The 21841-nt window shown below is 41.6% G+C and overlaps 1 protein-coding gene across 1 annotated transcript in view; it reads right to left on the reverse strand.

The window, feature by feature from the left end:
- Window positions 1–779: 779 nt before the first annotated feature.
- Window positions 780–21841, reverse strand: part of LOC308579509 (DGAT1/2-independent enzyme synthesizing storage lipids-like) — a 92088-nt gene continuing 71026 nt past the window's right edge. The window contains exons 6-7 of the mRNA XM_081214059.1: window positions 1720–1859; window positions 780–977 (exon numbers count right to left, since the gene is read on the reverse strand). Of these exons, the coding sequence (XP_081070185.1) occupies window positions 873–977; window positions 1720–1859 (245 nt within the window). The 3' untranslated portion in view covers window positions 780–872. The remainder of the gene's footprint in view (window positions 978–1719; window positions 1860–21841) is intronic.

A 21841-nucleotide genomic window follows, 5' to 3' on the forward strand; every position in this document is an offset into this window, starting at 1 on the left:
CAAATTCTTGAATCCTGATCAGCATACTCTGGTATTCATAACTGAGGCTATGGAAGAAAGAAATCAGCTAAGATGGGAACTTGAGTCTTTCAGGAGCTAAAAGATAAAGGAGATAGTGTGTGTGTGTGTGTGTGTGTGTGTGTGTGTGTGTGTAAAAGCCTGGTTGAAGCAGTCACTCTGGGCGGCTTAGAACATAAAAAACCACAGCAACACATCATCAATTAAAAACTTCCTGATGCAGGGTTGCCTTCAGATGTCTTCAGAAAGTTGTGTAGTTATTTATCTATTTGACATCTGATAAGAGGTTGTTGAATGGGGGGGGGCAGTGCTAATGTGGGGTGGGCACCAGACCCAATTTCATAGTTGAGTTGGCTGTTTTCGTTAGATCAGTCACTTTTTTCACCAATTCCAGCTGTATTTTTGTTTTCTCTACTTGCTATAAGTTTGAAATGATTTGCATTATAGGGCTCAAATCTTGGAGCACCCATTTATAAACATAAAAGAAGTGCCACTGTTTTAATACAGGTAATTTATAGACATTTCTCTTTCACATGTAACATTATTTCATGTTTAGTTCAACACTCGCCTTCCTGTTATACTGTTCGATTCTGCCTCTACTAGTGCAAGTTCCCCAAAAAGGGGAATTCTGGGTGTATTACAGGAAAGGGCAGAAAAGCACTTGTATGTCTTCAAAAATGTAGGACCTTCTGCACACACAGCAGGAGCTGAGCTACTGAGCTAGGGACCCTTCTAAATAATTCATATACAATCCAGCACAATTCTGTGTATATCAATTTAGCTTTAATAACATAAGTATTAATGCTTCCTATTACAGACACCTCGTCAGAAACACTGCAACTGTTTTATATGGACTAGTTAGCTTTGTAATGCTTATCAAATCGTTCTGAAAGAGCTCTTAATATATTTCCTGGCCTTTTTTGGTGTTTATCCCGAAGATTTTCAAGTGCAATCTTCGCCTGTTGAACGAAAACCAGAGGAATACATTGTGTTATAGGAATAGATTGCAAAATAGGTATTCACAGTTATTAATATCTGTGAGGAAAAAGCTAAAGGGATCAGAACCAGAGGCAACCCATTTATTCCAGCTATAGAAGCACAATATGTGACTTCTTTATGGGATACACAACTGACTTTGTACACAGAGATGTGTTGCATGAGAGTCCTTGTCTCTCAACCCTCAAAAGTGGCTGCTTCAACATGGAGGTTTGGGCCAGAGCAGCCAGGGTGAGGAACCCCCACTAGGAAACTGCTCATCTCTCAGTGAATCCAGCCCACTCTCTTTATGTTTACCAAGGGCACTGTATGAGAATGGCAGAGAAACAAACTTTTTATGCAGTTGACCAAAATTTTCATCAGGAGCAATTGAAATAAGATCTATTATTTGATTATTGATATAAACCTCCAGAATGTATTTTGTATGCTCAGCCCTAATATAGTGGGAAGAAGAAGTCCCATTGCATGAGCAGATCTCTCTTTGTACCACATAGTTTCCCCCCATTTAATTAGTCTCAACAAGTTAAGGAGAGGGAAAATTGAGTGATGGGCATAATGCACAAAAGTATATATAATGAACCCTATATCAGGTCATATAGAATGAGGAAATCAATATGTACAATGAGATATAGAGCTGAAAGAGAGAGAAACCAAGAGGAAAAGAAATATTCTACTTTTAAACTTCCAAGTTTAGAGTTAACTTACTCTTTCAGCCAGCTCTACAGCTGTTATATTTGGATCATATGGGATGGGTTCTCCAATAAATGTCCTCAATTTCACTGGAAACCCTCTGTAAATGGGAAGAAACATACATCGGGTTTTCTCATACAGCCATTTTGTCAGCCCTGTGTATGAAATGGAAGAAGATTCTGAAGGAAAGCGACACCATATCAAATCTGAAATTAGTTGACATTCTCAGTGTTTAGCAATTGCAATAAATAGGAAGAGAGGAGGAGTTAAATAATATGAGTGCTTGGGAAAAGAGATACAGTGGTACCTCGGGTTACGAGCGCTTCAACTTACGTTTTTTTGGGTTACGAACGATTGTAACCCGGAGGTACAGGTAAGTTGTCCAAGCTCTCGGAGGACTTGCCTCTTGGAGGCAAACCCAGACATCGGCGGGGCCTACGGAGCTCTGAGGCCTCCACGAATGCAGGGAACCAAGCCCCGACATCTGTGGTGCCTAGAGCGGCTCCGTGAATGGGGGGAATCAAGCCCCGACATCTGCGGTGCCTAGAGCAGCTCCGTGGATGCCGCGAGCCAAACCTCGACATCTGCGGTGCCTAGAGCGGCTCTGCGAATGCCAGGAGCCAATCCCTGACATCCGCGGTTCCTGCAGGACTCCACAAATGCCGGAAGCCAAGCCCTGACATCCATGGTGGCTGCAGAGACTCTGCGACTGGGCTCCAGCCGCAGGAGCTCTCTGAGGCCTCCACAAATGCCGGAAGCCAAGCCGATTGTGATTGTGGAAGAGGACCCTGAGCCCCCTCCAAACAGTGAGTTTGGAAATAAATTTTAATTTTTTTCATCTAAAATTCTGTCTGACTTTAAACTTTTTTATGAATCAGCAGCTTTTTGCTGGATGAAAGACTGGCTGCTCCTCGAGAATACAGATATTTTGGATTTGGAAGGTTTTAATAATGTATTTGGATGGCATGCATATCTATGGTATGACAAGGTTAAAGCGCATAAAGCTTTTAAAAATCATATCGTTAGGAAAGCAGTATATAAGGTTTTGATTAGATATAAAGATTTGTTGGAAAATAAAACCCCAAGGTGGTTGTCGCCAATGGAGGCAAAAACTGTGAAAAAGCTCAATATGGAGGCCAAATGGCCAAAATATTGGGAAATTTTGGAACAGGAGGGAGATAAACTGAAATTACAGAGTTTTGAGAAATTGAAAGATAAAGTGTGAGATTGGCTCCATTATTATCAAATAATGGAGGTTTACAAACAGGACAGGAAAATTGGCTTCCAGGTGGAGAAATCAAAATTGGAAACAGAACTGTTAGAACCCAATACTAAGAATCTGTCAAGAATGTATAATTTACTGCTGAAATGGAATACACAAGATGAAACAGTGAAATCAGCTATGATAAAGTGGGCACAAGACATTGGTCATAATATTATGTTTGCTGACTGGGAACAGTTGTGGACCACCGGTATAAAGTTTACGGCATGTAATGCCCTAAGAGAGAATATTATGAAAATGATTTACAGGTGGTACATGACCCCAGTCAAGCTTGCAAAAATCTACCATTTGCCTGATAATAAGTGTTGGAAATGTAAAGAAACTGAAGGTACCTTCTTTCACCTTTGGTGGATGTGCCCGAAGATTAAGGCTTTCTGGGAAATGATATATAATGAAATGAAAAAGGTACTTAAATGTACTTTCCCTAAGAAACCAGAAGCCTTTCTCCTGGGACTTGTCGGCCAATTGGTGCTAAAGAAAGATAGAACATTTTTCATGTACGCTACAACGGCAGCAAGAATACTCATCGCAAAGTATTGGAAGACAGAAGATTTACCCACTCTGGAAGAATGGCAGATGAAGGTGACGGACTATATGGCTTTGGCTGAGATGACTGGCAGAATCCGAGATCAGGGGAAAGAGACGGCGGAAGAAGATTGGAAGAAATTTAAAATTTATCTTAAGAAATACTGTAAAATTAATGAGTGCTAAAATGTTATGGTTATAAAAAGTAAGTGGATTACAGCTGAAAAGATTAAGTAGAAGAAAAGAAAAGGAAACAATTAGACAATTAGATAAAATTAAGGGGGAGGATTTGCTGAAATAAATTTGGGAATTGGAATGCAGAAAGGGGGGGTATGGGGAAGTCGGTGAAATAAGTTTTAAGGGAAAAAAAGGATATGAAATTATACATGTTTGTTTTTGTGTTTGTATGTTTGTATTGCGTATTGTCTGTGTTTATATAAATAGTGAAAAACCAATAAAAATGTTATAATTTTTTTTTCCTAAAATTCATCATCTGGAACTGATCAATCCACTTTCCTTTACTTTCAATGGGAAAGTCTGCTTCAGGTTAAGAACACTTCAGGTTACGTACAGACTTCCGGAACCAATTAAGTACTTAACCTGAGGTACCACTGTACAAGATATTCAGTCAGCTCTTCAGTCAGCTCTTCTCAGCTCTTTGCAATCAGTCATAAATAGACTGCAGAATATGGTATGTTTCCTGTTCAGTTCCCCTCCATGTTAGGGTTGCTCCCACATTTATTGATTATAGCTTTCTGTCAAATCTACTAGAAAACTAAGTAAGGGCATGTTCACTCAGTACTGAGGCAGGTAGCACAGCTTTTGCAGATGTGTACATGGAATATAATCTATTAAATAAAGGTAAAGGGACCCCTGACCATTAGGTCCAGTCGTGACCGACTCTGGGATTGCGGCGCTCATCTCGCTTTATTGGCTGAGGGAGCCGGCGTTTGTCCACTTTGTTCAACCCTAGCAGGAGAGGGAGTGAAGAAGGATAAGTTTCCACCGTCTCTAAGATGGGAACAGGGTGTCAGAGGCAGAAATTGTTGGAGAGGTTCATTGACTGTCAATGGAATATTTTGACAGATAGCTAAAGAAGAGAAACAAGCTGATTCCAATGTTGCCTTTTGCATTTTAAAGAAACAAAATACCTGAAAAATATCTGAAAAACGAAAGTAATTTTCCGTTGTTGGACTTGCCTAAAAAAATGGATACAAATAGAAATTGCCTCCTCTAGAGGGAGCTTGTCAAATTGTTGCTGCAGTACATTTGAGGGCTCAATAGATGTGAGATTAAGACCGTGGGAACAGGCTTTTCTGACCTTGACTAAAGATGAGTTGGAAAGAAGAATGGGTGCTTGCCTTATGCAAGACAAGTGCCCTGCTGGAACAGATGCATGAGAAGATGGACTTGATGAATGAGAAAATGAATTTGACTGTTGCAGTTAATAACTGTGGGCAAATAGGGAATATTGATACAGAAACCATTCAGGGACCAACTCAGGAACCTGTATTGATTGGGCAAGCGCAGAAGATAATGGAGGAGGCTGCAGTTGCACCTCAAATAATACAAATGGAGAGATCCGAGGCCCTGCAGGAGCATAAGCCGCTGTTTTTGAAGATTGAAGTTGGAGTGGGCCGGGGGGAGCCTGGAGCTGAGGAGGTTCTTAACTTTGGAGAGACTTTGAAATATGCTCTTCAATATTTTTTGGATTACATTGATAACTGTGGGGAGTGGGACTGTGGGGAACGGGCTGGTTTGATGAAGGGAGACGGAGATAATTTTGGGTTGGAACCTCCCAGAGACCTACTCCTCAATGAGAAAGGAAATAAATTAAGAAAGAGACCAACAAAAGACAAGGAAAAGTGCAGGTATAAACAAGAAGAAGATCTGCAGAAGGGACATGGAAGAGACTTAAGGGCCTCAGACATAAGATTACCAGGTTGATGGACTAGATGGAATGGACAGTAAGGACTGACATGACCCGAGACTAGGAAGAAGAGACGTTGGATGAAGATTGGAAGAAAATTTATAAAGAAATTTTTCCCCCTAGGGAATTAGTCTAAAATTAATGAATATTAGGGAAAATGTTGGAATGAAACTATATGGCTCTAGTAGAAATGATATCAGGAGTTATGTATAATTGAGTATTAAGTTTCAAGCTCTAAGGTATTTTACGGTAAGATAAGGTTAAATAAATTAAGGTAATTTGAATAACAGAATATGGGGAAAAGATGGAAAGCATTTGTTGAGTTAATTAATAGGTTAAATTGTTAAGATAAATTATTTAATAAAAATTGAGAAAGATGGAAAGAATTTGCTGAAATAACTAATTAAACTAGAATACAAAAAGGGAGGTGTGAGGAGGTCAATGAAACAAGCAAATGGAAGTTAAAGATATGTAATATGGGATTTGTGTCTCCCCCCCCCCTTTTTTTATCTTTTTGCTGTATTGTTGCATTGGTTTTTATGTTTTGCTTTTTTTCTTCTTTTTTATGTATTGTAGTGTTGTTTTTTATTTTTTCTTCTTTTTCTGTAATTCTGAAACTATTAATAAATATTATTTTATTTTAAAAAATATAATAAAGTGAGCAGCAATTATTACATGAGAGCTTGTAGTCATTACCGAGGAGGCAGGTTTAGTCTTTATTTGAGGACTATCCCTGCCTCCGGGTCTGGTCTTGTCCAGATTGATACTGGAATCAGCAGGGATACCCACTTGACCTGAAGGTGGTGCTGTGCAATGCCTGGTCAATGAAGCATAAGACCACTGCCATCCATGACTTGATCGTGGATGGAGGACTTGACCTGGCTTGTGTAACAGGCCTTGTGGGTGGGGAGGGGGGGTATGCAGTGATTTTTAGGAAGTCATTAATTTGCACCAGGCATCCTATTGGGAAGACCCAGTTCTCTGAGTGCATGTACTGGAAGTTGGGCAATAGGGGCAGTACAGGATTCCTTTTGGTGTACCGACCTCCCCGCTGCACCAAGGATTCCCTGCCCGAGCTGCTTCAGGTCATGGCAGATGTTCTCCTGGAGACACCTAGTTTGGTTGTCCTAGGGGATTTTAACATCCATGCTGACATGACCTTACAAGGGGCCACTCAGGACTTCGTGGAAAGCATAGCCTCTATGGGGCTGTCCCTGAATAAGTCTGGCCCAACTTATAGCCGCGGACATGCCTTAGACCTGGTGTTCACCTCTATGGATGTTGGTGATCTGACACTAAGTAAAAGTGAAACTAATGAAGTGCCATGGTCAGATCACTTCCTGGTGCAACTGGACTTCTCCTCAACCCTTCCCCTCTGCGGAGAGGTGGGACTGATTCAGATGTTCTGCCCCCACTACTTAATGGATCCAAATGGCTCCCAAAGAGTGGTAGGGGATGCTTTATCCCATGTTGATGGCCTTTCAGCTGATTCCCTGGTGGCCCGCTGGAATGTGGAGTTAACTAGGGCTATTGACTGTTTGGCTCTGAAGCGCCCTCTCCGATTGCATGGAGCCTGGACAGCCCCATGGTTTTCCACGGATCTGAGGGCAATGAAACAATCGCTGAGACGACTAGAGTGCCGGTGGCGGATAACTCATTCTGAAGCTGACCGGACATGGGTTAGAGCTCAGTATCGAGTCTACCAAGTGGCGATAGCAACGGCGAAGAATACTTTCTTCACTGCCTCTATTGCATCTGCAGAAAACAGCAGCAGGAGACTTTTTCAGGTGGTTTGCAATTTAGCGGAACCACCTGCACAGTACGAGCCACATGATCTCCTGCAATGATTTTGCAAATTTTTTTTGCAGGTAAAGTCATTCAGATTCAGGAAAAGGTAGACTCCACCGTGGGAGCAGAGCTGGGGTGGGAGAGTGCTAGAGTCATGTTGCATGGGATCAATTCCAATCTGTTACCTCTGAGGATGTGGACAGGCTGCTTAGACGAGTGAAACCAACTACCTGTCTCCTTGAGCGATGGGCTGGGCGATGGGCTTTGCGGGGTGGTGAATGCTTCTCTCTGTGAGGGAGCCTTCCCAGACCTGCTGAAAGAGATGGTCATTATACCGCTTCTTTAAAAAAAACAACTCTAGACTCAGCCAATATGGCCAACTATCGTGCAGTCTCAAATCTTGCACTCTTGGGCAAGGTGATTGAGCAAGTGGTTGCTGAACAACTTCAGGCATGCCTGGAAGAAGCGGACCATTTGGATCCCTTCCAGTCAGGATTCAGGCTTCATCATGGGACTGAAACTGCCTTGGTCGCACTGGTCGATGATCTCCGGCAGGCTAGGGACAAAGGTGAGAGCTGTTTCCTAGTTCTGCTGGATCTCTCAGTGGCTTTTGGTACCATCGACCATAACATCTTTCTGGACTGTCTAGAAGGGCTGGGAGCTGGGGCACTGTTATACAGTGGTTCCGCTCCCTCCTCCTGGGCCGTGTCCAGCAAGTGGTGGTAGGGGATGAGTGTTCAGACCCCTGGGCTCTCACTTGTGGGGTGCCTCAGGGTTCTGTCCTCTCCCCCATGCTTTTTAACATCTACATGCAGCCATCAGGGGGTTTGGGTTGGGTGTTCATCAATATACAGATGATACTCAGCTCTACCTCTTTCAACCAGTGAACCAGTGAAGGCGATGAAGGTCCTGTGTGAGTGTCTGGAGGTAGTTGGAGGATGGATGGCAACTAACAGATCGAGGTTGAATCCTGACAAGACAGAAGTACTGTTTTAGGGGGACAGGAGGCGGGTGGGTGCGGAGGACTGGTCCTGAATGGGATAACGGTGCCCCTGAAGGACCAGGTGCGCAGCCTGGGAGTCATTTCGGACTCACAGCTGTCCATGGAGGTGCAGGTCAATTCTGTGTCCAGGGCAGCTGTTTAACAGCTCCATCTGTATTTAGGCTGAGATCCTATCTGCCCGCGGACTGTCTCGCCAGAGTGGTGCATGCTCCAGTTATCTCCTGCTTGGACTACTGCAATATGCTCTACGTGGGGCTACCTTTGAAGGTGACCCAGAAACTACAACTAATTCAGAATGTGGCAGCTAGACTGGTGACTGGGAACGTCCACCGAGACCACATAACACCAGTCTTGAAAGACCTACATTGGCTCCCAGTATGTTTCAGAGCACAATTAAAAGTGTTTAAAGCCCTAAACGGCCTCGGTCCAGTATACCTGAAGGAGCGTCTCCACCCCCATCGCTCTGCTCGGACACTGAGGTCTAGTGCTGAGGGCCTTCTGGCGGTTCCCTCACTGTGAGAAGCCAAGTTACAGGGAACCAGGCAGAGGGCCTTCTCAGTAGTGGCACCTGCCCTGTGGAACGCCCTCCTACCAGATGTCAAAGAGAAAAACAACTACCAGACTTTTAGAAGACATCTGAAGGCAGCCCTGTTTTTAGGGAAGCTTTTCGTGTTTAAGAGACTACAGTATTTTAATACTTTGTTGGAAGCTGCTCAGAGAGGCTGAGGAAACCCAGCCAGATGGGCGGGGTATAAATAACAAATTATTATTATAGCATAGGAATCAGATGACACATTATCCAGATTCCTCAGTTTTTAGATCTCTGGGGAAGAATGTAGACAGAAAAGCATGGCATTTCTTCATGGAGACCATTTCTGCTGACTCAGTTGTGAATTGGAAATAATTATTCATCCTGCATTCATTCTCTTTTACTAGCAAAGACTTGGTGTGAAAGTACCTTCATCTGCACTAACTAAACTATTTCACCTGTTGCTGCTATTTTATTTATCAGTTGTTTTTACTTGCTTTCCTGATATACAGTTTTATATTTTAAAGCATTTTTTCATAGCTTATAGCATTGTTTTTTGTCATATTTTACATGTTTTATGTAAAAAAGCATGATTTAAATTTAAATAATTTACCTGGTATCCAATACGCGACATGATGCATTAATGAAAAGCATGCTCTCCACGTCTCTAAAAAATATCTAGCCGCAAAAAAGACATAGCCAATAGACATAACTCCATGATGATAAATAATAATCCCTGGTCCTTTAGGGATATGTTCTATACCAGTAAGTTCATAACCTGAAAATAATACAAAATGCAACAAAGAAATTTCGCAAAAATTATTGGAGGAAATCAGAGTGGTTCAGGGGAAAAAATGAAATTTAGGATCAGGTAAAAAGCTCTGTTATATGCTTTTGAATTATGGAGCTGGAGGAGACTCTTGAGAGTCCCATGGACTGCAAGAAGATCAAACCTATCCATGCTTAAGGGAATCAGCCCTGAGTGCTCACTGGAAGGACAGATCCTGAAGCTGAGGCTCCAATACTTTGGCCACCTCATGAGAAGAGAAGACTCACTGGAAAAGACCCTGATGTTGGGAAAGATTGAGGGCACAAGGAGAAGGGGACGACAGAGGACGAGATGGTTGGACAGTGTTCTTGAAGCTACCAGCATGAGTCTGACCGAACCGCGGGAGGCAGTAGAAGACAGGAGTGCCTGGCATGCTCTGGTCCATGGGGGTCACGAAGAGTCAGACACGACTAAATGACTAAACAACAACGACAATGTGCTCCAGCATTCTGGATGTTAGGTTGTCATACACACGGATCAAGACTTTATCTGTGGTGGTCCCTTAATGGATGAAGGGATCTTTCCTCTCGTGGAATGTTCCTTCCTTGCTTCCTTTTGAGCACAGGTGGAAACATTTTTGCCCAGTCTTTGAGTGAGCTAAAACTTTGTTTTGCTGTTTTAGTCTACTTTAAGCTTTTATATGGGGTTTAGCCCTTGGGATGGTTTAATATGTTGTTTCAACACTTACAGTAACATTAGACCTGTGGGAAGCACTGAGTACATATAGTCCTATGGATCAGGCCAAAGGCCTCTATTTGAGACTATCCTGTTTCCCGCAGTGTCCATCTAAATTAGTAGCCATCACCATATCCTTTGCTGGCATATTCCATCGTTTGTGTACATAGTTGCTAATTGTGTCCCTGTGATGTGTAAACAACATTCTCCAGGTTTCTTCTGGAGAAGAAGCATACTTAAAATGTGGTTTAAATGTATAGTGTTTATGCAACTACCAGCCGACCATTTCTTTTGTCATCTGTCTTATTTATTTATTTATTTATTTATTTTAAATAATTTTTATTAGCAGGCCAATCACATCACATTGTCCATATCACATTGATTCCAAATTATACAGCCAAATTTTAAATTTGGTTGGGGGTACCCATACATCAAGCTCAGCTCGAGTCCAAAACACCATCACTTATCTTACTGCATTAATTAGACAGTTCTGTCCAGTTTGATCCGGACAGAACTTTATTACTTCCTTTCTCTTCTTGTTGTTATTGTTCAGTTTCTGTTATTGATTCTTATGAAAACTTACAGATTCTGGCTTCACACAATTAACTCAAGGCAGTGTCAATTTACTCTTGGCAGAAAGCCAAGGTCTGCTTGACCTAGAAACTATTTACACTGATTGGTTAACGACCAGCACTCAACTCTGTTATCTAGGAATGCTAGCACAGTTTGGTGTTAGGTGTGTTGAAGGAGTAGGAGTGCTGTGTATGGTTAAGAGAGAGAGAGAGAGAAAGGATTTATTTGCTTTGTTTTGTATGCAGAAACTTTGCTGTTTTTCCCCCTTTTAATAAATCCTGTAAATAGTTATTCTGAGTCTAGCTGACTAGTCATTTCCACCTCAACTAGCTTCTTCGCTGTGCAGGAAAACTCTGCTACGTTTGGGCTAAAGCCATTAGGGCTATGCCTGACACTTCAAAGTTCCATGAGGTTATGGGTACTGTGCTGCCAGCCTGAGTTGTGGTGGTGTCAGCATCAATGGCGTTAGTTCCAGAAGTTGTTGTTCCTGTTGGGGCAGCAGATGGACACTGGCTGGTTCCTGACTGTTGTGAGCTGGTGATGCAGCGGACACAAGGACAACAGCTGCAGCGTGTGTGTGCGGGGTGCTGTGGTTCCTGTTTTCTCTCTCGGTGGTTGTGAGTAACTGGTGCTGGGTTCCAGGGACATCGCTCTCAAGATGGCCTCACAACCAGTTCAGATGGCTTTTGAGCGCCTGAATGACTCCAATTACTTGCTGTGGTTGGAACACATGCAGGCAGTGCTGCAGAGGGATCGTCTCTGGCAAGTGGTGAGTAAGTTTCCTGCGAAGCCTGATGATGAAGACCTCGATAAAGACCAAAGAGCAAGGGCCACCATTGTCTTGGGGCTGGAAGATTCCCAGTTGCCGTATGTGAGGGGAATCAAGACAGCTAGAGGTGTGTGGCAAAGCACTTAAGAACTCCATGTGCGTGAGACAGCGGTTTCCAAGCTGTTCATTCACAAGGCATTGTACAAGGCAATGTTACAGCCTGGGGTTACAATGCAGGAACACCTACACAGTTTACAGTTAAAGTTTGCTGCGCTATAGGAAAGAGACTGTGCATTAGACCAGCAGGAGAAGGTGGCTATTATTTTGAGTTCTCTCCTGGAAAGCTGGGATTATTTAGTTTTGTCTCTAGAGGGCATACAGGAGCGTGATTTATCAGTCAGTTACATTACTGGGCGTTTGATTGAAGAATGGCAGAAGAGGCAAGAAAGGTCATTTGCTGCAGAGGCTTCTACAGGCGGGCAGTTTGGAAGGAGTTCTCATGCTGTGCCAGAGGTGAAGCAAAAGCAGGTTACCGGTGAGGAGTCAGCGTTTGCTGTTAGGCGTTGTTTCCGATGTGGGTCTTCAGCGCATCTAAAACGTCAATGTCCGGAGTTGGTCAAGTCTCAGTGGCCAGTGCAAGAGCAGAAACGAGATCAGCAGCAGCAGCAGCAGCAGCAGCAGCAGCGTAAAAGGAAATTCTTCAAACATAAACAGTCGGCTCAGCTGGTGACCGCCGAGGTCAAGATTGCTGATGAGAAACAAGCTGTCTGGGTGGTCGATTCGGGAGCGTATCGGCACATCGTAAATTCAGATGAATTGTTTGTTTCCAAGAACTCAGCACAGCGCAGCCAGGTGGCTCTAGCAGACGGAAGTACTTCTGAAGCGATTTCGGGGGGTGCAGTTTTTGTTCCTTGTCTTCGTGAATGCCTGCAAAATGTACTTTGTGTGCCTTCATTAAGGAGCAATCTGATGTCCGTAGGTTGTTTGCTGAAAGCTGGGTTTAAAGTGTATTTTGAAGGAGACAGTTGCATTATTAAGAAGGCTGGTGAGATTTTAGGCACTGCTAAGTCAGAGGGAGGCTTCTTTTGGCTTAAAGCAGGATCTCAAGTTGCAGCAGTAGTCAGTAAATCTCAGCCTGCAGTGAATAACAAAGCTATACATGACAACTGTGTGCATTTATTGCATGGGAAAATGGGGCATGCTGGCTGGAAAAGTGTACTAAAAATGTCTGAATTGGCTGATGGGGGTAATTTAAAGAGTTGTAACAAGTACTTTGATTGTAATGTTTGTAAAAAGGTTAAAACCCACAGAGTCTCTTACCCCAGAAGTGACAGAGTTAGTGAGTCACCGCTACAGCTGGTTCACATGGACGTAATTGGTCCATTTGCTGTAAGCAGGGGTGGATCGCGCTTTTCATTAACAATTGTGGATGACGCCACGCGTTACTCTTGGGTTTTTCCCATGAAGAATAAGGGTGACGTGTTCACTAAGTTTAAAGGGACTTCTGGAGGCGGTGCGAAACAGCAATGGCGGTCCTCTTCGATCTCTGAAGAGGGGCTCCACAGAAAAGGGTCGTGCGCTGCGGCACAGCGACGACCCATTAAGAAAAACCACGGGCAGAGTGAGCCCGTGGCCGTGGGACTCGGCGGGCACCAGGAGTGACCCCAGAAGCGGGGAAGGAGCCTCGTAAGGGGCTCCGGAACGTGGAAGGGGAAGCGGTGCTGTGAGTTCATCGCTCTTTCTGTGGAAGCGAAGCCGCGCGGCTGCTGCTGCTGAGCGCTGTCCTTTCTTCCTGGAACATTTGGCTACAGAACTTTATACTCGTGAGTAAGGATTTACAAGTGCCTATTTGAGTCAAAATTTTCTAAAATTCGGCTGAAAACGGGAGGTGAAAACAGGAAGTCCGCCTTCCGACTTTGCTAAGATCAAAGCAAAAAACTTTCGCAAGCTGGGAGCGCTGTGAGAAGGGTTTTAAAAGAAAGCTGCCAGAATCGTGCAAGTTGGAACTTGTTTATTTGAAAGGGAAAGGGATCAAGAGGTTGGTGAGTGATTTGATTTGAATGGAAATCCTCCCTCTCCTTTATTAAGTGGATTACAAAATAACCAAATGCTGGGGCTGCCAGGACATTAGGAACTGTCAAATTGCAGAAACTGTAACTAAAAGTGGAAGTGCTACTGTTGGGCGTGATTGGATACAAATAAGAAAGAAACTGTTACTTGCATCATTATTGAAAATTTGTTGTACTTTGGGAAAGCTCTTTAAGTATAAAGGGACATTGAAGGTACCTCTTTTAATTTTTTGTACTTTGGGGTGCTGTTTAATGGTGGAAAAAGTTTATTTTTCCACTGAATCACAGGGAAGCTCCCTCTAGTGGATTCAGGACTAACAAATCTCTGGGAACTGCTTATTATTTGGACTATCTCCTTGGTGGTTGTTTATTTTCTGGATTATTTTTCCCATGGGACTTACAATTTGACCTTGACGCATAGACAGCTGTGGAATGAGTGGCACAAGGAAAAGGGCAGCTAAAACAAAAGCAGAACAGCTACTGTTACAAACAACATTGCCTGTACAGCTGGTACAGTCACGTAGATCATCTGTTCCTGCTATTTGAACACTGAAAGAAGGACAAGGTGCTCAGCCAGCCCAAGAGCCAGTTTTAAAAGATATGGCTTCAGGAGGTATTGACCCAGTTTCTAAACAAATTTTGGATCAGCTGGCAGCTTTAAATACAAAGTTTGATCAAGTTACAACTACTATCAACAAGCTGACTGACCAAGTTTCCCAAAATACACAAGTGATTGGGAACCTCCAAACAACAACTTTAGAAAATCGGAAACTGGCTGAACAAGCAAATCAAAAAGCAGAAGAAGCCAATAAGAAGGCTGAGGAAGTAAGAAGGGAAGTAAGGCCACTCTGCAGGCAAATTAGTGAACAGCAGGCCTATCGGTCTATGGTGGAATTGAAAAATCGGGAAAATAATCTTAGACTACGATCAATACCAGAACTTGAACAAGACAATTTGATTGGCTTTTTGACATCAGAATTATCAAAGTTCTGGGCCATAGAAGAAGATAAGGACTTTAAAATTGTCACCGCTTTCAGACTGGGAAGAGTGGTGAGGAAGGACAGAGCTAGAGATTGCCTGATCATTTTGAGATCCAGGCAAGAAAGTGACAAAATACTAGGCCTACATTTTAAAAAAGCACTGGTGATTCAAGGCAAAAAAGCAGAAATCTACAGAGATATACCGAAACAACTTTTGGATTTAAGAACTACATACAAGGACCTAGCAGGATTACTGAGAAACAACACAATCCCTTATAGGTGGGAATTCCCTCAAGGACTATCTTTTACTATCAAAGGGAAAAAAGTTAAAATCAGAACAGCAGAAGACCAACTAAAATTTTTGAAAGACTATGGAGAGGACCTTCGGAAGGGAGTAGCAGGAGCCGGGCCAGTATCTTTGCTTGAACCAACACCTGTTCTACCTCCGGGTCTGGACGAAAAGGAAGACCTACCCCAAGAGGATTCTTAGATTGATCCAGGATGTCTCTGCAGCTTCTTAGTTGGAACATAAATGGCGGGAATTCTCCGGAAAAAAGAAGGAGGATCTTTCACATATTGAAAAAAGAAAAATTGGACATTATTTGTTTGCAGGAAACCCATGTGACCAGGCTCCATAGGAAAGTATTAATTAACAAAAGACTAGGCCAAGAATTTATTTCATCAGACAAAGTTAAGAAAAGAGGCGTTGTGATTTACGCAAAGGAGAACCTGTCACCGAAATTTCTATTCAAAGATGAGCATGGAAGAATTTTGGCAATTGAGATACAAACACAAGGAGAAAAGTTTTTGATAGTAGGAATCTATGCACCAAATGAAGGGAAGTCAGAATTTTATAAGAAGCTGCATGAGATATTGCTGGATTATTTGGACTATTCTAACATCATTTTGATGGGAGATATGAATGGGGTGGTCTCTACGTATATGGATAAGTCGCAAAACCAAAATTTAACCAAAGATGGCAGGCTACCTAAAACTTTCTTTGAACTGACTGACAGTATGGATTTGATTGACATTTGGAGGACAAAGAACCCCCTAGGTAAAGAAGGAACATTCTTTTCTGAGGCTCATTTGTCATGGACAAGAATAGACCAAATTTGGACATCTAGAGGACTGGCACCTAAGACTATAAAAGTGGAAATCTGCCCAAAAACCTGCTCCGACCATAACGCTTTGAAAGTGGAACTGAGACTTACTCCAGCTGGTTCCTTCAGATGGAGAATGAATGACACTCTGCTAAGAGATCAAGAGATTGTGAAAAAGGCCCAAAAAACTTTAAAAGACTATTTTGAAATAAATTTGAACACTTCGGTGGAAAAGAGAATAATCTGGGACGCAAGTAAAGCAGTAATGAGAGGGTTTCTGATACAACAGAACACGATCAAGAAAAAACTCTGAAATGGAAAAAAGGATAAGATACTAGAGAAGATAAGAGATGGAGAAAAAAAATTGAGACTAAAACCAAAATCTAAAGAGATTCTGAGAGAAATCAAGTTTTATCAAGCACAATATGCGAAATTAATAAATCAGGAAGTGGAATGGAAAATTAAACAAATGAAACAAAGATCTTTTGAATCGGCGAATAAATGTGGAAAACTGCTAGCATGGCAGTTGAAAAGGAGACAAAAATTGAACTTTGTTACCAATCTGGAGGTTGAAGGGAGAAATATACAGAAACCGGAAGAAATAAGAAAGTGTTTCCAGAAATATTTCAAAAAACTTTATACGCAAGGGCCTCAGGAAGTGACTGAGATAGACCAATTTTTAAAAGCTAATGGATTACCAAAACTATCTCAAGAAAAGAGAACAATCTTAAATCATCGAATAACACAACAGGAAATCAAGAGTGCCATCCAGAATATGCAACTTGGCAAATCTCCAGGCCCAGATGGACTTACCTCCAAGTACTATAAGACTTTAAAAGATTATTTGATACAACCACTAATGGAGGTTTGCAACCAGATTATGGAGGGGAAGAAGGCACCGGAAACGTGGAAAGAAGCTTTCATCACATTGATTCCTAAATCGGAAACTGAAAAGACTCAACTAAAGAACTACCGTCCCATCTCACTCCTAAATGTGGATTACAAAATCTTTGCAGACATTTTGGCAAGCAGGCTTAAAAGAGTGTTAAATGAAGTAATTCATAAGGACCAGGCAGGCTTTCTACCAGGCAGACATTTGTTTGATAACACTAGGAACATTATTGATAATTTGGAACTTTTGCAAACAAATATCAATACAAAAGCAGTTTTAATTTTTATTGATGCGGAGAAGGCCTTTGACAACATTTCTTGGAAGTTTATGAAGAAAAATTTGGAAGGGATGGGAGTGGGACAGGGGTTCGAAAATGGTATAGAAGCAATCTATTCAGAACAAAAAGCTAAATTGATAGTGAACAATGTGGTGACAGATGAGTTTAAAATTGAAAAAGGAACACGACAGGGGTGTCCCTTATCCCCTCTTTTATTTATTTCAGTCCTGGAGGTGCTTTTGAGCATGATAAGGGAGGACCGGTCGATACAAGGAATACAGGTCGGAGCGAAACAATATAAACTGAAAGCTTTTGTGGATGATTTGGTTTTAACATTACAGGAGCCAGAATCTAGTACAAAAAGAGTTTTGGAACTGATTAAGGAGTTTGGTCGGGTGGCGGGATTCAAGTTGAATAAGCAAAAAACCAAGGTTCTGGGTAAAAACTTGACACCTTTAGAAACAGATGAGTTCCAGAAGGAAACAGAATTAACTGTGGTTAAAAAAGTGAAATACCTGGGGGTCAATTTGTCTTCCAAAAATTTGAATTTATTTAAGGACAATTATGAAAAATGTTGGTTAGAAGTTAAAAAGGATTTAGAAATTTGGTCAAGATTGAAACTTTCCTTGTTGGGTAGAATTGCAGCAGTAAAAATGAATGTATTGCCAAAGATGTTGTTCTTGTTTCAAACCCTTCAGATTGTGGACAGAGTGGAATGTTTTGGTAAATGGCAGAAGGATATTTCGAAGTTTGTTTGGCAGGGCAAAAAGCCCCGAATAAAACTTAAAATACTAACTGATGCAAAAGAAAGAGGGGGGTTTGCCCTGCCAGACTTAGGTTATACTATGAAGCTGCAGCCTTCTGCTGGATGAAAGATTGGTTACTTTTAGAGAACACTGATGTCCTAGATCTGGAAGGGTTTAATAACTCTCTAGGATGGCATGCATATCTGTGGTACGACAAGGTAAAGACTCACAAAATGTTCAAAAACCATATTGTCAGAAAAGCAATATTTATGGTCTGGACAAAATACAAAGACTTACTAGAAAGTAAGACCCCGAGGTGGCTATCACCAGTGGAGGCCAAGGCCCGAAAAAACCCCAATATGGAGGCCGGTTGGCTGAAATATGGGGAAATAATAGAAAAAATAGGTGACAATTGGAGGTTACAGAGCTATGAAAAATTAAAGCATAAGGTGCAAGACTGGTTTCATTATGCTCAAATTCAAGAGGTTTTTAAGTTGGACAAAAAAACAGGATTCCAGGTGGGAAAATCGAAATTAGAGACAGAACTGTTAGAACCAAAGACTAAGGTACTTTCGAGAATGTACAACTTGCTGCTTAAATGGAACACTCAGGATGAGACTGTTAAATCAGCCATGATAAAATGGGCTCAAGACATTGGGTACAACATCATGTTTGAAGACTGGGAAAGGTTATGGACCACCGGTATGAAATTCACGGCACGTAGTGCCTTGAAAGAAAATATTATGAAAATGATATATAGGTGGTACATGACCCCAGTCAAGCTTGCTAAAATATACCATTTGTCTGATAATAAATGTTGGAAATGTAAGGAGGCTGAAGGGACATTCTTTCACCTCTGGTGGACATGTCCAAGGGTGAAGGCCTTCTGGGAAATGATCTACAATGAGTTAAAAAAGGTATTTAAGTATACCTTTCCCAAGAAACCAGAGGCCTTTCTTTTGGGCATTGTCGGCCAGAATGTGTTAAAGAAGGATAGAACATTTTTTATGTATGCAACAACAGCAGCAAGAATACTTATCGCAAAGCACTGGAAGACACAAGATTTGCCCACACTGGAAGAGTGGCATATGCAATTGATGGACTATATGGAACAGGCCGAAATGACTGGAAGAATCTGTGATTTGGGAGAAGAGACAATGGAGGAGGACTGGAAAAAAATTAAGGACTATTTACAAAAATATTATAAGTTACATGAATGCCAATAATTTGCATGAATTGAAAAATTAAGCTCCAGCAATAAGATTTTGTATATTGGAAATTAAGATATGACTATGAAAGGACTAAAGTTTAAAATAATATTGTGTTTATCTTAGGGCAAAAGTAAATTGATAATAAGTATTTTGAACCCAAAAGAGAATTATTTGAAAGTATTAATAACACATGAAACAAGCTATTAATTTGCTGATATTTTTATTGTAAAGAAAGCAGGGTGAGGGAGACGTGGGGAAGTCCAGTCGGTTATGGAAAGATGTAATGGAAAGTTGGATTTCTTTTGTTTTTCTTTTCTTCTTCTTTTCTTTTGCTATTTGACTTTATATTTATATCTGGAAAAAAGCAATAAAAAGATATTTAAAAAAAAATAAAAATAAAATAAAGGCTGGGTGGCATCTGTGGAAAGATTTCTGTCCATTAAACTCAGAAGGATTCAGACGGACAGAGGTGGCGAATTTATGTCAAATGCTTTTAGAGATTGGTTACAAAAGCGTGGCATTGGGCATAGGAAAATGAACGTTTTTTCCCCAGAGGAGAATGGCGTTGCAGAACGAAAACACAGATCTTTACAAAATATGATGTTTGCCATGCTTGATGATGCTGATTTGCCCATGTCTTATTGGGGGGAGAGCATGCTCACCGCGTGTTATCTCCAAAATAGGCTCTTCATCAAACTATAGGTACAACTCCGTACTTTAAATTGTTTCAGAAAAAACCCAAAATTGACCATTTGCATGTGTTTGGATCAAAAGCCTGGGTATTAATTCCAAAACAAATGAGGAAAAAGGGAGATCCTAAGACCAAACAGTTAGTGTTTGTGGGTTACCAGGAGCTGGGAAAAGGTTTCCGCTTTGCTGAAGGGACAAATGGCATTGTGATCTCCAGGAATGCCAGTTTTTGTGAACATAGTGGCTGGGAGAGACTACATGCCAATACTGAGGTTTGGTTTGAACCTTCCCAGGAGCTTCATGACTCTGAAGGTAGACACAGAGAATCAGAGTCTGAGGGGGAGGAAAGTTCTGATAAGAGCTCTCAAGAAAGTGGAGTTAGCCAGAGACCAGTTGCTAAGCAACAAAAGAGAGGTCGTAGTTCTGAGGAGGAAAGTGGGTCAGAAGAAAAATTTTCTCCCAGAAGATCTAAACGACAAAACAAAGGAGTGCCTCCGGTGCGTTTTTCTCCAGATACTGCAAATGTGTTTAGTGTAATTGCAGAGCCCAAGAGTTTTCAGGAGGTGTTAAAGTTACCAAAAGAGGAGGCAGAGCTCTGGAAACAGGCAATGGAGGAAGAGATGTCCTCTCTGAATGAGCATAAGGTCTTTACACCAGTAGCAGCGCCTGAGGGGGCAAAGATTGTAGGCTGCAGGTGGGTGTACAAACTTAAACCTCTGGTGACAGGAAAGTACAAATACAAAGCTCGTTTAGTGGCTCAAGGATACTCTCAGAGGCCTGGAAAAGATTATGACGAGATTTTCCCCCCTACTGCTAAGGGGGACAGTGTAAGGCTGATTTTAACGCTTGGAGCAAAGAGAAAACTCCTGTTGAACCACTTTGATATCCAGACTGCATATTTACATGCATCAATATCAGAAGACCTGTATCTAGCCGAACCGCCTGGTTATGAGACAGGTTCCAATAGAGTGTTAAGATTAAACAAAGCTCTAGATGGTCTCAAACAGGCTGCAAGATCTTGGAACAAATGTTTCCATGAGGCCTTAGTGTCATTTGGTTTCAAGCAGAGTACAGCTGACAATTGTGTTTATGTACGTGGTACAGGCAGTGATCAAGAGTTTTGTCTGATTTATGTAGATGATGTATTGTATGCTTGCAAAACAGATAAACAAATTAAAAGGTTTGCCAAGCAATTGTCCAGTAAGTTCAAAATGAAAGACTTAGGCCCAGTTAGGACATATCTAGGGTTGGAAGTGTGCTGGGCCCAAGATGGCAGCTGCCTAATTAGTCAGCAGAACAAAGTTAAACAACTACTGACTACATACAGGATGCAGGATTGCAAAGGGGCAGTGGTGCCTATGGATCCAGGTTTCATAAAAACACTTCATATAGATGAGAGTCCTGAATTTGAACATCCTGATGTATATCATTCTGTAATTGGAAGTTTATTGTATCTAGCACAGTGGTCCAGACCTGATATTAGCTACGCAGTAGGCATATTAAGTAGATTAGTCTCAAAACCCACACTAAATGCCTGGAAAGGGGTAAAACAAGTTCTGAGATACCTCAAACAGACAATTGGCTATATGTTACAATTAAATTCTTCCGAGGACGAAATGTTGAGTTGCTACTGTGATAGTGACTGGGGAAATTTGCCAGATAGAAATTCTGTCACAGGACTAGTCATAATGGTCGGTGGAGCTTTAATCAGCTGGCGGTCACGCAAGCAAGACGTTGTAAGTGTGTCATCAACGGAATCTGAGTACGCCGCATTGAGTGAATTGTGCAACGAGGTGATTTATTTCAAGCATTTGTTAGCAGATTTAAATGTAAATTGTGGAGAACCAGTACGAGTTTACATTGATAATCAAGCTTGTATAACCTTAAGTAAAATGGAGGGTTTCAAATCACGTTCCAAACATATCTCTGTAAAATACCAAAATGTATGTTGCTGTGTACAAGACAATATAATCACATGTACTTATGTATCAAGTGAAGAAAATGTAGCAGATGTATTAACTAAACCATTGGCAAAGATAAAGAACAAGCAAATGTGCAAGGGTTTAGGTTTGCTGGAAAAATAATCTCCTAGATAGGTGTTATTTGATGTTAATTGTCCAGCAGAATCTGTGAGGGGGTGTTCAGTTTCTGTTAATTGATTCTTATGAAAACTTACAGATTCTGGCTTCACACAATTAACTCAAGGCAGTGTCAATTTACTCTTGGCAGAAAGCCAAGGTCTGCTTAACCTAGAAACTATTTACAC

Source organism: Podarcis bocagei (assembly GCF_964188305.1).
Source record: "Podarcis bocagei genome assembly, contig: HAP1_SCAFFOLD_109, whole genome shotgun sequence".
NCBI lineage: Eukaryota > Metazoa > Chordata > Lepidosauria > Squamata > Lacertidae > Podarcis > Podarcis bocagei.